The sequence below is a fragment of the Diachasmimorpha longicaudata genome, chromosome 1 (assembly GCF_034640455.1).
Source record: "Diachasmimorpha longicaudata isolate KC_UGA_2023 chromosome 1, iyDiaLong2, whole genome shotgun sequence".
NCBI classification, from domain to species: domain Eukaryota; kingdom Metazoa; phylum Arthropoda; class Insecta; order Hymenoptera; family Braconidae; genus Diachasmimorpha; species Diachasmimorpha longicaudata.
Window position 1 is genome coordinate 2,539,010 of NC_087225.1, and position 17,902 is coordinate 2,556,911.

Genomic DNA, 17,902 nt, shown 5'->3' on the forward strand with positions numbered 1-17,902 from the left:
ATCCAATGTCACTCCAGCTGTAACTATGAAATAGTTCCTAACTGTGTTTCAAAAACGAATTGGTCGCTCAGTTTTCAACTACAAATTTAATGAACCGTGGCTACTATTTCAAGTAGCTCAAAATCTATCAAATATCAAATTTTCGTTGGAATCCACCTGATTGGGGTGCCCACTTCACGGAGCTTCTATCGGTTCATTACGACGAAATGTTGATCAGTACTATACTTCTCACATTGCTCCACGTAATTAGGGACATATGAACTTTGGGGCTATGGGACTGGCTACATCGTGTACTCGCCTGGTGATTTTTCTACTTTTAGTGAGAAATATGCTTTCATTTTTCCTTCTGCTCTGGTTACATTCTAAATAGTGTTGACGAAAGACCGAGCGAGAATATAGTCCTTTACACTTCCCACGTACAATAAAATCCCCTGCGGCTTTATGTATTCTAGCATTGGAATGTCCGCATGTAAGTAAATCATCCTTATTGTACAGTTTATTTGTATTGTATCAAAAATCTCCTTTCTTTCAAATTGTTGCAATGATCTCTCGTCTCTCCTTACATTGCGGTGATAACCAGTTTAATTTTTTAATATCCTGTTCATTGCCCTGCACGTTCATCAAATGTCTAGCGAATTTTGTTTGCAACTTTTTACAATAAAGACAGAAATATTTTTCCATGATGGCAGATAAGGCTGTGTCCATCTTGAGATCGTTGTCATCCTGAGCGCTAGTTGGTAAATTTTCATCGGAAGTGTTATCTAATGATTTTGCACCATTAATATTTTATCCCTCTCTTCGGGGATATCATCTATAACTATAGCAACATTTGAGTGACGAATGTCACTCTTGTCTGAACATTCGCGTTCTTCTGGCTGATAGTCGTTGTCATTATTCCTGGATGTATCTGAGTCTCCACTATCACCTTCACTCCGAATTCTTGATGCTTCATAATCGGTTTCCTTAACGTGTTGAGATGACATCTGTGATCGCATTATTGTAGAATCCACCAACGACTCTCCAAATGTATCATTGTCATCTGGAGGATCGAGCACCTGAGCGAATTTGATAATACTTAATGGTGAACGACGTTCAGTACTTGCTCATTTTTTACTTTTATATATAATAGTGTAGAATAAACAATTAGTATTTTCTTCAGCAATGACTTTGGGGAGTCTACTTCGGGACAATTTTTCTTCTTCAGCCTTTACAGAAGAGGTCATGTCCTCTGGAGACTTGTGACGAGGTGATGGTTCATCTGTAAAGACGTTGAATTTGAAAGGATCCATATTGATTTTCAATCTATCAATTAATTACTCTCTAATTTCGGTATGCAGGACATTGTCAAGCGACGTAAAACTGGCAGTAGTTTCAATCTCGCGGGGTTCATATCTCGTAAATTCTCTTCAACATTCTCATTTGCAATTCTAGATATAGTGATCGGAATTATGTTCCTTATATTAATTACATGTGCGGTATACACCAGCCTCGCAGCAATAGGTGCACTCTAAAAAAAACTTTTCTTAAAAAGCGATTCCTCACGTTCGGTTCACTTACTTCAGTTGAATTTCTATTAAACATATCTTATAATTATATAATTACATGGGAAGTAGCAAAAATATGTGTATAGAATTTATACACGATAGAAGTGAAATTTCTTAGCCATAGATTGTTAAAAACTTTTGTCAGAATTTTTTGAGATTATTTTTTTCACTCCAATTTCAACCAATCAAATGGTGGCATTTCCCGTCACGTGGTACAAGTAAAACGGTGTTATTTTGGATATTTTTCGGATATTTACCTGTTGGTTGCTAAGCAATCAAAATATCCGATAAACAATTTGAACGCGTTTCAAACCCCAAAACTGTCATTAGAAAAAATCAAGTTCAAAGACTTTACCTCGACATGAGCAGATTTGGAGGAGAAATCTTGGAGATTATTGATCAAAAAATTAATAATAATGTAGTATCGCGAATAGTTATGGGGATCGGTGCTGCCAGCGTGGTCCAGGGATGCTAGGACCACGTGACTTGATTAGGGCCCAGTCCAGGGTTGCGAAGACGGACAGGGTCAGAGTCGTGTTTGAGCAGTGTTAGAGGATAGACGTTAGACGTTAGACGTATTTTAGATAGACATAGAGTTAGACACTTTTGGTGTAAGTGTTTAAGAGTGCGCAGTGAAATAAGAATAGCGAATATAGTGAATTTAGTATTAGAATCATTTGTACACTTTTCATTAAAAATAAACTGTTATATCTTTTTAAAAGTAACCCTACAATAATGTTCCTAATAATACAATGAAGACAAAAGCCACAATTTGGAAACAATTCTCTGCATTTTGTGCAGACAGAAAATATACGCTGGAGAAGCCACAACTACGAGTGAAAAACCATACTATATGACGTCAATTGCCACACATTTAATTGTTTGAAATTGGAATGAAAAAAATGATCCTGGCAAATACCCCTCGACCTTCAAAATTAATCGGATATTTCCCTCCAGTTTCCCTGCGTAGCACCGATCGGGATCAGAGTCGCAGAAAAACCCTCGCGCTTCGCACTCGTGATTTTTTAACCTGAAAAACTTGCCTCCTTCATTTGTTTGCAACGAATCTATCGGGAAATACTCGACCCAAAAACAAAAACAAAAAATGTTTTTGTAAAAAAATGCGCCAAGCATATATTTCGATGTTGTTCATTTGAAAAAAAAAACTTAAAACAACAATTACTTAAAAATTGAAGACACAATTATGGAAATTTGAAAAAAATACACAAATAAAAAAAAATGCCAAGCTCATTGATTGAATTCACCAGTGGAGCAAGCTGGTGATGATAGGGGTCCATAAATCGTTTTGAGTTCTCGATGAATATCTTGTCTAAGACGAGTCCCATAATATCCTACAAAGGACATGGCAATCAAATCAAATACTCGACTCAAATCGAAAGGAAGAACCCGGACCCTTCCCGGGGGGAGGGGTCCATTGTGAATCAAAAAATTATTCAGCAATATGGTCAGGATCAACGTACTTGTCGCGGTTTTTCCTGATTACCTAGCCTCTTTGGATATGCGATCTGTCCTTTTTTTGTTAAAAACCGCCCGTGAAACTTGACCTGAGCAGTGCTGACCCGTATAGCACTGCTGACTGAGAAGTTTCTCGTAAGAATCTGTCATCCCTATGCATCAATTGTGGGACTACGATAGTTTGTGTCTCGAACACAGTTGAATCGTAGAAAATTCCCTAGTCCGATGGTCTGCTCGTCAAGATTATCAAACTCATAGACCTTTTCACGATAAGCAGAGGGAACTTCCGGTTCAATTTTTCGCTTTGTTGATTCCCCTAGAATTTCCAGACTGAACGACAGTTCGTGTAATAGAGGCAAGTACTCTGTTGTTGCTAGTTCTAAAGAGAAAGTGGTGAGTTTCGAAAAAACCGCGCCAATTACGTTGATCCTGACCATATTGCTGAATAATTTTTTGATTCACAATGGACTTTTTACCCCTTTCGATTTGAGTCGAGTATTTGATTTGACTGCCATGTCCTTTGTAACGAGATTTTTCCTCGGGGTTGAGAAAAACCCGTTAACTGCCCTTTCCCCTGGATTCGCAAGCAACATTTGTTGGGCGCCAGCCGTCCTTTTTACCGGGGACGACAAACCGGAGTCTCAATAAACTAATTCTCAACATAAACCAAAATTTATGAAACGAAAAACGTATAGCTTTGCTTACGAATCCATGGGAAGACCTTGAATACCCGCGCTGCTCAGGGGGTAGGTTGTGGAGAGAGGGCGTAGTCCGGATGGAGGTAGTTCGTCGGACTTTCATCCACAAAAGAAAATAACAAAACCCCTAAAACTTTGAATAAGTAAATTTAATTATTACCTTTGATAGTATTTCAATTAGTTCTAATACATTATTTTTAATGAATAATCATAACCAGAAACAAAAAAAAACTATTATCTTTTAAAGAATCTTAAATAACCATAAGTGATACATCACAATCTCTTTTAAATACATACGAGTCCGCCGAGAGAGATAACGCAAAAGACGAGGCTCGCAATTTCTAATTTTTAGCGTAATTATTCCTTTGAATTGTTTTCTCTCTGAATCGCTCAGAGCAAATCCCTACTTTCAATTAAATAATTGACAAATCCCTATAAACGAAACGGATCTCGCGGAAATCTCCTCCACCCATGGGGAGGCAACATAATTCTCTAAATCCCTCTAAATTACCTCAGAGGATTAAAATTCTCGTGGTGATTCCTTATGGGTATCACTCACGCATCGCGATTACCTTCCTAGCTAATCGCCCCGCACTCGATCAACACCGATCACTCTCACTACGATACGTACCCTTCGGTGGTCTAACCGACTCTATCTTTCCTCTCTATCAAAAATCCTACCGTGAGTTTCGGAGTTCAAAATCGAACTGTTTCTTCCTCTCTATCAAAAGCTCTACTACGATTTTTCTATTCAAAAATCTAACTGAAATTCTTCCCCAAAATCTGTGCCGTTTGGCACCATTGTCTTGGGCGATTCCCTCTCCGCCTCCCCTCGCCCAAGGGAGACGGCAAGAACCTCTCTCCGCTTCCCCTCGCCCAGGGAAGCGGCATGTTTCCATATACACAAGATCTTATCCTCTAAAAATAATATGAATTAATTTTAACGGCATCGAGATGAGGAGTTAATCAAAATAAAATCGCAAATACTCTCCTTAGTTCTATCCTAACTATTAATGATGCAATCTCACCTGTGGCTCGTTACCCACGTGTTCTATTGTCGACCGGCGACGACCGGCAAAAATCCAACGGATGGCCTCCCTGATCCTATTCCTCGAACCAAACTCGTTGCTTTTGGTCTCCAGGGTGTCTCCTTAAATTGATGTCGCGTCGACAAGAAGTTTCACTATTTAGTTGCACTCAAATTTTATTTCTATTCGCACCTCACTATTTAGCGTCCGTCACACGTGTTTTCCGACAATGGAATAATCACAATAGGCGAGTTGTGGTCGTGCTCGGTATTAATGGCGCTGGCGTCTCCGTGTCAACCAGAGGCACGCGCGCCAACCGCATTCAAAATTCAAATGGGGTTTCTCTACCCTCCTAGCATCTCTGGATCGGGAGATGATTTTTCATTGTTATTTTCCTTTTTATCTCTAAACATATTATCCACGGAACGCGATTAGATCCTTTTGGTTGTTTTGTCGAGGATCAGAGGAAAGTGGGAACCCTAATCTTTATCCTAATTTCTAACTCCTTATCATTTACTTAAAATTCAGCCTTTAGGCTATCCTAGGGGTTGCTAGGGCTGTTCTAGGCCCCTAGGTCTGCCGCCCTAAACCCAAGACGTATCTCCCCCTCCCTCTTGATCACTGAATCGAGCGGTATTTTTCGTACTCCTACACGTATCCAAAAAAATCTAAACGGGGGGAGTGATCCTCAGGGAATTCCACGTAGCTCGGTAAATTTGGCTCATAACCGGGAATTCCCTTCGGTCCCCGCATCCCTAACGTTCCCGATCCTACTAACTCCCATTACTCCTTCCTATCTAATTCTCGGTTTTTTACCCGCATGATCTGGGGAGTTATTCTCCCGGTTACTCTAATTCCCAATTTTCTTTTCCCTAACTTATATCTAAGCCTCTCCCGCTCTCTCTCTCTCGGCGTACTCACCCCCTTCTGGATATCTTCTTTGGATCCCGGTATGTTTTAAGGAATTCTTGAAAATTCCTTACACCTTTGTAGGATATTATGGGACTCGTCTTAGTCAAGATATTCATAGAGAACTCAAAACGATTTATGGACTCCTATCATCACCAGCTTTCTCCACTGGTAAATTCAATCAATGAGCTTGGCATCTTTTTTTTATTTGTGTATTTTTTTCAAATTTCCATAATTGTGGCTTCAATTTTTAAGTAATTGTTGTTTTAAGTTTTTTTTTAATTTTTTTTTCAAATGAACAACATCGAAATATATGCTTGGCGCATTTTTTTACAAAGACATTTTTTGTTTTTGTTTTTGGGGTGATTTCAAGCATTTTTTCAAAATGGGCAAGAGTTTGTACAGTGCTATTAGTAAATGTCGAGATGTTACCTGGCGTAACTCTCTCTGTACACTAAAATTAAACAGTATTTTCAACTTGTCGCATTCCAAGATTCATCCAGTATGATAGGATTAGCTGATCCCTGGATGATTTTAGTAAATGTCCACATGTTACCTGGTCTAACTCTCTCCAGACTAAAATTAAACAGGATCGTCCTGAAGACAATTTCCGCTTCCTCCTGACAGACCGCGTTGCTGCTGTGGTGCTGTTGCTGGTCTCCGTCGTGGTGGTAGTGGTGGTGGTGTGGTGGTCTTTTTTTTTGCTGCTGCTGCTGTCAGTGGCGGCGAAAGCCCAGTGGCGCGGTTTTGGGCCCAAGGCAGCTAAAAAAACATAATTAATAATATACTCTAAGCAGTTGGCAATACGAGTGTGTTAGTCGTGTGACAGCAATGAAATTAGAAATATAACCCCTTTGAGCCGAAAGAGGGGGGAAAATACCTTAAAAGCACTTCTCTATGTTCAATTCTCGATCTTGAATTCTCTAAGTTTATTGAAATGATTTAATGACATGAAATGCCCCGAGAAAATGCACAATTAATCCTTTCCAATACGGAATTAGCTCATAGACGTTTCTTATACCCTACACATTAATATATTCATGTATTAGCAACTTCTGCGAGCTAAGAATGTCATGACAAAGACGATTTGTGCATTTTCTTGGGTGAAAAATGGTTTTTCTTAATCATTTTCAAAGTAAGGCATTTTCTTTTTAATTATTTTTGAAACATATCTCGTTTTGGAAGAGTATAGCATATCTCGATTGTCAAAAATCGTTCTATATTTTACAGTGCAGTAAGGAGGGTTTTTATTAGAAAATCTGTTTACTTACAAGCATAAATGAAAAAAATAGAAAAAGGGTTAGGTGTCAACCGCGATGAGATGCCAAATTATGCATGTTATGCATGTCTATTTTTTTATATCACTGAATTATTTATTACTAAACAAGAAACAATTTTTCTAATCCCGCACTGATCGAAATTTAAGTATTTTACTTACCAATTCATCCTCAAAATCCATTAGCTCGTAATCGGCGTCCTCCAAGTTCGCCATGGTGCACGGAAAGAGAGAACTATGGATTCCCCTAGTCTTTTTTCTGTCTTCTCGGCGCACTTTCCATCCACGACACTTTTGCCAACCTCTCATCTCTCGCGCGCGTCGCTGATTGCGAACCGACCACACAGCGCCCGTAGGAAACAAATGCTGTCAACTTTTGAACAAAAATCTGACAGTTTCATTCTGAGATAATCGCACCGCGGAAAATATGTTGTTTAGTTGAGGAACGTGATTTTTGGGTGGTCGGGCGTCGGAAAATTGGAATAGGTGTAGTGAGGGTGAGGTGAAGACACAAAAATACTAATTTATGAAAACTTCGTATTTACTCGTCACCAGTTGTAGAAACTATACAAAATTGTACAAAGTTCGTTGAAATTAACCCGTGTGAATTCGTTGATAGTTTAGTTGCAAAAATAACGTTGAGAGTCGTTGAAGGACGTGAAAAGATCCAAAAAGTTGACTGATACGTTGAATGTACGGTGCAAGACTGACTTGGGGGGGGGGGGTCTCAAGTTCGTTACCGAGACGGATGACCAGTGACCCGATGAACCCCGGAAGTATCCGAAATTAATCGACCACTTGTCGTTGAGTTGGGGGGCGTTTTTATGACTAGTTTAAACATATGTAAAAAAATCCGTTGCTATGCGCGGATCTTTTTAATCGGGCGTTTAATTCGGAAAAACTTAACATAAATGAATATAGCATAGGCGGTTTAGGTAATGTAATTAAGTGTATTTTTGCTGCAAATTGCCGCGTTTTCACTCAGTTACGGAAATTAGTTTGGGAGGTAGTGGAAGGGGTAGTTGTGTCGCGTATAGATACTTTAGAGCGCTCGGCCTGTTTGTTCGAGGTTTCGAAATATATACTTGGCCGTTACGCTCCCGCGTATCTCGATAATTTTGAAGCTCTTGTGGTATTATATGTGACAATTTCCGAAATTTTTATTGAGCCACACAGGAAGATTTCAGAACATTTTGTCATTGAAAATTCGAAATCTCGTAGAGAAACCAAATAGAATAGTCAATTTCCGATCCATATTTTCCTGAAAATGAACAGAAAACAAGGAAATTGCTGTCAATGCATTTTTGAATTCGGGGAGCAGTGACACCGAAGCCCATTTAGGACAAAAAATCAGAAAATTTACGATTTCATTCAAAAATCAAGGAAATTGATCTCCAATATTCATATTAGAGTATATATTTAAATAAATTACGAAATTGTCATTTTCGTATCGCTTAAAATTCAGGTTTTTTACTGAAGGATAAGTTAGACCGGAGATTTCATGATTTTCAAATGTGTAAAAACCATTTGATGCCACTGGATTGGTAATTCCCAGTGAACTATCCCGATATTAATAAAAAGGTTTTATTAGTATTGTTCATCATTTTAACAAAATGAGTCATTTCCTTACTCCAAATCTATCGCGTTTTCGTTTCTCTCCCATGTCTCTTTCCGTCCGACTGCCCCACCACGCGTTACATACGATATTGGATTTACAGCCCAACGAGTGCAAAGAAGTTTCACTTCAGAAAACAAGTTTCATCGGAGTAGCCTAACATTATAGTTGGTAGTTTATCAATTCACCATTAGTTCCACAGTTTGAAAAGAAATTTTCTCAATTTGTTTGTTTACAGAAACGAGTGAGAGACACTGTCATAGAGAACTGCAAAGAGATTTCCAAAGTCGTTACAAAGAATGATTCAGCATTTAACGTGAAAGTCACCCTGCGGCCAGTGCTTGAGAACATCCTTCAGGAAAATAGAAACGAAGGGACAACGGGTGCAGAACAAGATGAAAGCCATGTTAACTGACCTTGATCTCCATAACTTTTTTAGTTAATCTTCACCCTGAAATCCTATTGGAAATGATTATCCATGTAAATATTGTACTTCCCCTAGGATTCAAGCTAGCTGATATCTAAGTTTGTCACCCCTCCAATTGGCAAAGTAAGATCTTATTTATCTGTCCGCTAGCGCATAAATAAAATATATTCTGATAATGTTTCGAGCGATTTTCTACTTCTGAAATTATTACTCTTCGCGTATTTATTTTCTGTAGTTGAGTTTCCCCAGACTGTTTTGTGATCTGTTTTGTACATGGTTACACCGAAAGGATTCCCGAAATCTAGTTGTTTGTAGCTTTGAAATAACCCAGATAGCAGACGAACCTGTACGTTATGAGTATAATATAGGTACCACGTACTCTACTGTAGCAGTACACCTTAGGATGCAAGTACCGATAACGTTCTGATATAAAGGTACTTATATTCACCCTGCTGTATGAATAAAGAACTGCTACGATATGCGTACGGAGTACTGTATCGCTATACGTGTATGATCATGATACAGGGTTGGGTACCGTACTATGAATACATATACTTGAGACAAGGCCTTTCTTTTTTATAAATGTCGATAAATAATAATTAATTAATACTCGGGGATTGTTATAAATTGGCTGAAGGCTTTCACCTGGCGCGGCCTGGGTCAAGGGCTGCCAGGGCTGAAGGGTGGCGCCCAAACAATTCGTTTGGGCGCCAGTTGGTTTAACGGAAACCAACAACGATCGACAATGCTCAGAGCGTGGTAATTGGTAGACCCTTTGAATTAAAGAAAATAGATAGAGAGAGAAAAAGGACAAACAAAGGCAACAATATTAATAATTATTATTTTACTCACTAAATATGTTGACAATATCCTGTCCGCTTTATTAACAAAGTCCTCGGGGATCGACTCTCTCCACAATTACAAAGTATTACAAATAACGCAAATTAACACACAACAACAGATTAGAATGCGAGTATTATCGCTGTCGGGCGAAGAGTGTCCGGTGGGCCTCAAGCAACTTGTTGCCCCCTTCGCATGCGCAGGGCTAGCCAAAATGTGTCCCTTGACGCATGCGCATTAATATCGACCGCATTGTCGCTATAATTTAATAAATTATAATATTTTATGTTTTATAGTTTTAATAAGATTCCCGAGACCAGGGAAAAGTTCACAGACGCGAAGGGAAAATAATATCTCCTGTCTCATACTAGTATCCAACGATTTGACAACTACCCTAATCGCTCTCATCCCTTTATCTTTTTGCAGCCGCTATATTTAAAAATTGACCGTTATATTTATTAAAACTTATTTAATAATGAAAAATTTTTTTTTATCCATGCCAGATTCAATCTCTCATACAACAATCCAACCAATATAAATAATAAAACCTATACCAGTAATATTTGGAATAATATAGTAGTTTCAATACTCTTCGCATTGTAAATTCCTCCTCTTCACATGGTTGGACGTCATGCTTATCGGGAAATGGTGAAAAACTCGGGCAAAATTGTTTGGCGGAAAAAAGGCCTGCTAAAAAGGGTCATCCTTATAAGTGGGACACCGACAAGATTTTATCTTTTCTTTCTTCAAGTAATATTGCTACGTCCAATTTTAAAATGACGTATGATTTTCAACTACTTATTCCAACGCAACCGGTTGGAAGGAATTCCTTTCTTACTAAGATATTCAAATCTTCGACAATTGGTCAAATCGTGACGTTTAGTCTTGCACAAATGGCAGTATGAGTCGGAGTTGGTGTTTTTTTCACTCGCTTTCTCCGCTGTTTTAGATGCGTTTAATGTTTTGAAACATTTTTCTATGGTGTGATTTTTTGAACCACAAAATTCACATTTGTTTCGAGGCTTTTCATCCTTTCTTGAAAAGGATGAAAAGACACGTGCATGAGCCTTAAAGCGATCGATATCCCTTGTATGGTTTTTATAGACGGCTATCGCGCTTGTATAGGCTTGTTCAATCGTATGATGAGGCTGGGGCTTACATTCTGTCCTGAGCAGGGGGGAAAAGTTCCGTTTAAAAAGGCTACTATCGCGTCTCCTTCTATTTTCCTTGTCTCCGCGATAGTCAAGGGTCGATTTTTCTCCTGTTTTTCTAAATTTAGAATATTCCCATGAACTGAACAAGAGCGATTAACATAATCTATTATGTGTTCTTGGGGACCTTTCGACATATTTTCTAATGCGGTTTTACATTGATTCACTGTCATTAATGCATCAAATACTTCCTGAAGGTGGGTTTCCAGAGTCTGCACGTTATCATATTCTAAATTTTCGATAGCAGTGCGCGCCCTCTCTCTAAATTTTTGTCTTGTCAATTCCAAAAAGGTCGGAATAATGTGCTCAGGGAGCATGGAGCAAGCTCGATCACATGCCTTGATACATTGTGATACTTCTAAATTAGCACCATCGAAAACAGGAACGTATGCGAGGGCATCTTTGAGGGTTATATGAACCGTGGGTATTTGTTCGGGTCTAGGGGTCCTTAGAGCCGCTCTCTTAACGCGGCCTAGTTCATCCTGAATTTCCGTTATTTGCGAAATAATATTTTCATTAAATTCGCGTGAATCTTCTGCAGTGAATGTGTCAGGATTATTACGAATTTTCCTTGATCTTCTGAATAATTCTTGGGTGCATGTTTCTTTTTTGTTTACCGCTTTGTCACGTTCAGCTAATTCTTTTTCAATCTGTATCAATGTTTCGACTTTATTTTGGGCGATCAGAATATCTCCACCTCGGCTTTCTAATGCGGCTTCTCTATTGTCTAATAACGTTTGCTTTCTCTTTAACTGATCCGCAAGTGTCATGAGTTCCTCATGATCCATGATAATATTGTTTGGAGGATGTGATATCCAAAACCCTGTATCAATAGTTCCTCCTGCATTTCCCATAGATACCAACCACAAGAAAAACACATGCCTTAAACCATAAACACCACCTTGCAAAAACCCATCCAATTTCACCATTCCAGTCACAAAAACACTACGTCATCCAAAAATTGGTTTCGCCATTTCGGTGAGTGCATTCACCTTAACAAAAGAATGACACATGCCAGAGCATTGAACTCCACCGCGGAAATCATGCACTGCCAAAACCGCTGACTTGACAGGTCGATCCCCTCTAAGAATTGGTAGTGGGAAAACCACCCCATAATTTCCACCAATTAGAAGCCAATTCGTGTAACCACCACGAACCGATCCGCTCCCCAAAATCAAAAATCGAAATCAGTCTAGAAGCAACCGTCGGAGCGATAGTTTGACTTGGTGGAAATTACTTTCCGGAATCGGTCTGTTTCTTTCGGGCCTCCCATACTATAATTCGAGATAGAATCGATATAGTGCGTGGTAGTCTATTTGACCATAATAAATAGCTAAACGGTCGGAAGTGTACAGGGATACTGCATCCTTTAATCGAAAGTAGGAGTGTTTCTTGCATTTTAAGAGGAATAATTCATCAGTTTCCGAGGTTGTGGACATTCTCAAAACTTTTCAAAAACAATTATTCATTAATTATAAGCGAGTGGGTGAACGTGGCATGAATAACAAGTATTCATGATAGGATTAGAAGCCATTCTGATTCTGGTGAAGAAAGACGATTGTGTCACCGAAGGATCCACACAATCCCGATACATAAGGGATAGCATACCTTCACACACTTGAACTGTGAGTCTCATAAAAATAATGATTAATAATTAACGTTAATACTTTTTCATCAAATCAAATTTACATAAAATTCTAGATAGAAATAATTTCATTGTTAATTGTAAATCGAAAAGGGTGATAATAGAGAAGATAATTTTTGAGAATAAAATTTACTCGGAATCATTTGATTATTCCTAGTTCCTTTATTCCCTTTTCCAATTAAACTAACAACTTAATTAAGGTAAGAGCGAAAAACAAACCTAGCGTCGTCCAAATAAAACTTCAAATATAAAAATACTTAGCTTCTTTTCATATCTTTAATTTAGCTTTTCCATATTTTTATATCAAAATTTCTAGTTCTTGTTTTCTGTAAATAACTCCATTATATAACAGTTGTCCTCCGACGCTGACAACGTCTCCGGACATAACAAGGAAAATAAATAATGGAATCAAAATGAAGTTAACCCACCGCTGCCATCAATTTGTTATGTCCAATTTTAAAATGACGTATGATTTTTAACTTCAAATTCTCTCTTTTCGATTATTGATTTTTACCTGGTTTATCAATTGGTTGAGTCCTACCTTAGCTTTTCAATTGTCGGAGTTTGTGAAGTGTAACTTCTTTGCGCTCGTTGGGGTGTAAATCGAATATCGTATGTAACGAAAAAGCGATCGGAAAAGGGATGAGATAGCACGCGTGGTGGGGTAGTCGGACTGAAGGAGACATGGGAGAGAAATAAAAACGCGATAGATTCGGAGTAGGAAAAGACGAGAGCGGGGTAGCATGCGTAGGGGGGAATTGCCTCCAACGAAATGAGCCATGAGTGTCATGAAAAGGGGGGGAGAGCACGGTAGTTACCGTACGGTGCTACGGTAGTTACCTACCGTGCTCTCCCCCCCCCCCCTACAATGTACGTACGTGTACGCACTATGGCGACTCCAATCTCCACGCGCTCCGGAACGCCTGCGCAGACCACGCATACCGGCATAGCTCACTAACTGGCAGGCATTCGCGTGCGCCGAGGCAAAGGAATGGGACTGCTGCGCGGAGGAATCGGACTGATGCGCAGGCGCAAGCGAAGCGCATGCGTAGGACGTGAGCTGAGTGCGGAAGTACACCGAGAGATTACAAACTGTAATTTCCGCCTACACTACACGTATAGCGAATATTGTTGTAGACTGTTTGTTGTATTAAGATATACATATATTTCAAGAGTCGTGCAGCATTTGTTGTTTATTGAGGTTATATAGTGTTTCTAAGTGTTCGAGGTTATTTAGAGAAGTGTTATTAAATAGTCTAAAAAATATTAAGCAGAGCTGTACATCATGCCTAAATCCAATGCTCAGTTGTGTAAGGGATACAGAGGTCAACTGCGTTCCAATAATAAAGTAAATAAAGTGAAGAAAATCCCGAAAACCAGTGCTGAACGTGTCCGGGAATACCGAGCAAGGAAGTGGGCTATCAATTTACAACCACCTCCGAACCCTTCATTGGTACACGAAATCGTACAGACCAATAATTTGGGCGATGGCAATGAGCCTTCCGCAACGTTAAACGCTCCAAATAGAATTTTGCACCGTATGTTTGTTCCACGTGTTTATGCAGACATCCCAGGGCCATCAGCAAGAGAGGATGACGTGAGAAGCATAACCATGAACCCTAACCTCCCTTACAAAGACTTCGCTCGATTTAACAATATACATAAAGAATTTGATAAAAAATTCAAGAATAATTCTTTCGGTTTTTCTTGCTCTATCTGTGATCGATTGTGGTTCCAAGAGGATTTGAGAGCTCCAGCCAATCAACATAGTGAGATTTTAGACACAATCGCACCAACAATGAATAGAGATCAAATGAAAATTTGCTACACCTGCCTAAGAACACTCAACGCTAATTCTATCCCAATATTGTCAGTATATAATGGCTTCTCATATGTATAAATACCTGCCCATCTTCCACCCCTCGATTTGGTATCAGAAAGACTGATACCACCGAGAATTCCATTCATGCGAATACGGCGATTGCGGCATGGACATGGACAATATGGAATATATGGTCTAATGGAAATGGGAAGTTTAATTAATATGAAATGCAATGAATTCATCAATAACTTTATCCTTTATTTTAAAATCAGCACGAGGAAGAAAAACGTCTGTACTCTATGGGCTGCTGCAGCTACACTAACAAGACGGTCATAGAACCAAAAAGAGTATCGTCACCTATATACAAAGGAACTCTTATTTCTTTCTCGCCATGGAGACATGGAGTCATTGTTTATGTTTATGTTCACTCTCCGGCACTCTCTACATCGATTCGTTTTTGAATACATAAGCCCTTGAAGTATTTCTTAGTAAAATGAAACTATATAATCCAATATGGTCAAATCATCAACGTTCCAGTTGAAGTGGATACAGTGGTGAAACATCTTCCACGACATCTTGATGATGATCATTGCATTAATGTGCACATTAAGAAAAAGAAAATTCAGAAGTCCAGTCATTTGAGTGGTCTCATCAACAAGAGAACAATTAAGGCTTGGCTGCAGTATCGAACCAAAGAATTACCGATATCATAAAATTTATACATAGAGCATTATTGGCATATACTCCCTCTGGCGCAGCAGAATTAGTTGAAGATTTGAAGACTATGCCCATGATTTTAAGTGGTGATTTTAATGTAAATTTTGCCTTGGAAGAAGCTCAACCACTTGTACAATTTTTAGAAAGTAAATTTAATTTAAAAATGAATAATAATCCCAAAGACTCAACAACCAGATCAGGCACGACAATAGATGCAATTTTCTCAAGATATTTAAATAATTTACAATCACGAGTTTTCATTTGATATTTTTCATATCACAAACCAATCGTATCTTTTCTTGAAGATGAAAGTATCTAAGTGAATGAATAGATTTTTTATAAATGGAGGCGAAAACGTTAACCATCTTTTTTTTTCATTAACCTAACACCCTTAAAAATTCCCGAATAATGAATAGTGGCTTCGGTTATCGGAGAAATATTTCTATCTCATAAAACTTACTGGCTAGGTTGAGCATTGCCATTTCATGTGCCCATCGAGATCCATGAAGTTTCACTTCTATCGCCTAGCTTTTTAGGCTGATAATTTTTTCTCTTAACCCACTCAGGAAATTTTTCGTCGAGGGAGTGATTTTAAAGGAAGCGTCATCTTTGCTGACAGGAACTTGGGTCTTCTGCTGGTTGGCCACGTAATCAGTGGTAAAATATCCTTGCGTCTGGGGATGTGGTGCAGTTCCTGGTGTCTCCTGTTGGGGTCCGGATACTGCTTCACGACGTTGGACCAGTCTGAAGTTTCCCTCGCAGTCCCTGGTGACTGCGATGCTGAGGGTGTCCCTACTAATCACTGTCGACACTGGCTTATTGCTTCCCAACAACGTGTCTAAATCCAATTCTTACGGGTTTTGATAAATCGCGGCCAACTTTCGAAGCTGATATTTTCTACCCGTACATTTGGTCCTTTTCGGCATTGAAATGATAGGGGGGAAGGAAAGAGTAGTCTGGAGATAACACTTAAGATTGAGCAATCTTCTGCTCCAATCTCTATGTAGAGGTAGGATTGTTTGGGGAAAAGGAGTGATCGAGCAATCTTCTGCTCCAATCCTTTATTGCACTAGGACTTTGATTGAGCAGTCTTCTGCTCCAATCAATTAGGATCAGGAGATTTAATGCGAGCAATCTTCTGCTCCGCAATAAATGATGAATTTACCACGGTGGTAGAATTTTGAATGAACTGTTTATTATTTAATTCGGGGGTTTCTATATAGAATTTGTATCCGGTTGTAACATCAGCAGAAAGCATTTTCGTCCGGTGCATTTTGTCAGTGCAAAATCTTTGTCCGGTTTGTTTTAGGTGATTTAACATTTTTTCTTGGCACGTGCGGTGCCACATGTGATAATTTTCGGTAAAATTGTGCGCTGGCAAAATATTACAATATAATTTCTTATTTATGTTAATTGTATAACATTTCCTTAGGTTTATTGTTATTAGTTTAGTTTTCTACTTAATTGTGTTTCCAACCGGAGAAGTTGTAAAGCATCAAATATTGCATAAAAGTGATTTCTATACTTTTCCCCTTAAAATGAAAATTAACCGAGGTAGGGTTGCTAGAAGCTAGGGGATGATAGTAGGTCCATTAAAAAATCATAAGTTGCTGAAAAATCGAGATATTTATGATTTTTTGTTTGCAATTTACTCAGAATATTATAACCGTTATTTCTAGAGATTATTTTTTTTTATTATTTACAAGAAAGCTATAATAATTTGAAATTTTCTTTTCAAAATTAAATTGGCTGTCCTTGACAAAATTGATTTTGTAGTTCAACTAATGATTTCATTGTTTCATGAATTTCCCCTATGCGTTTAATTTTTTCTTCTACCTACCCGTTCCAAGCAGGTAGAAGAAAATTTACCTGAAGAAATATTTTTAGAGGTGGCGTCTTTGCATTTACTACGGAGTGTCATGTACTTTACGGGCATGTGCTAGTCAGTCTCAATGAGTCCATGGGTGTTTGCGTTATTTTCCTTTTGCAGTAAATTTTAAACAAATCTTTCGACTTTTGATAATATTCATTAAAATTGTGAATGTGCTTTTTGTGTTCTCAAAAAAATTGTGATTATAAGGAAACTATCACCGTAAATTTGGAAAGGGTAATTATGTAAGTGAAATTACATGTATTTTATATACAGGGTCAAATTTATGTTAAGGTAGATGGTGCATCGGCATGTTTTGGGGGTGATTTTGAACTGAAAAGTCCTTTTCCACTTTTCGCTCGGACGCACCCCTACCGAGATATGGGGGTGAAAAGAACGGCCAATGGGGCGCGAGCATTGCGCAGCTCTACGTCCGCGTGCCGCGGGTAAGCGGTGGGCGTGCTTTCCCTTCTCCACGGACGGACGTTCCATTCCGCTAGCGAAAGACAGAGGGGGAAAAATATTTCTCTCTCGCTCATTGGCAATTTCAAGACAATCCTTTCAGGAGGGGCAGGGGGGGTGATTAGATTAGATAATTAATGTTTAAAATTGTCGAAATAGATGTCGAAATTCCCAGGCAATGGCTCGCGATTTTCGCGGACTCGGGATCAATAAACGCGTTTTCTTGATTATCAAGTGAACAAAGAGATTTACGGCCTTTTACCACAAGACATTTTGTGCAGAGAATCAAATTTTCTACAACAAATGACTCCTGGTGGGATCCCGTAAATCCATTTGTTTATTTAATAATTGGTTTTGAAATT

The 17,902-nt window shown here is 38.7% G+C and overlaps 2 protein-coding genes across 3 annotated transcripts in view; one reads left to right on the forward strand and one right to left on the reverse strand.

Annotated features, from left to right (window-relative positions):
• LOC135167736 (uncharacterized) overlaps nucleotides 1–9,177 on the forward strand; it is a 39,494-nt gene extending 30,317 nt beyond the window's left edge. Inside the window, exon 2 of the mRNA XM_064131246.1 lies at nucleotides 8,785–9,177. Within this exon, the coding sequence (XP_063987316.1) occupies nucleotides 8,785–8,961 (177 nt within the window). The 3' untranslated portion in view covers nucleotides 8,962–9,177. The remainder of the gene's footprint in view (nucleotides 1–8,784) is intronic.
• Nucleotides 1,224–7,427, reverse strand: LOC135167744 (uncharacterized). Of its 2 annotated transcripts, XM_064131266.1 has the most exons (3): nucleotides 7,094–7,427; nucleotides 6,212–6,417; nucleotides 1,224–1,258 (listed from the first exon to the last, which is right to left on the reverse strand). In XM_064131266.1, exons 1-2 carry the CDS (start codon nucleotides 7,238–7,240, stop codon nucleotides 6,238–6,240), a joined length of 327 nt encoding a protein of 108 aa, XP_063987336.1. In that variant the 5' UTR covers nucleotides 7,241–7,427; the 3' UTR covers nucleotides 1,224–1,258; nucleotides 6,212–6,237. The 2 variants fall into 2 exon arrangements, with proteins under 2 accessions (XP_063987336.1, XP_063987328.1); XM_064131258.1 differs by lacking the exon at nucleotides 1,224–1,258 and having other exon boundaries at nucleotides 4,999–6,417.
• Nucleotides 9,178–17,902: the final 8,725 nt, after the last annotated feature.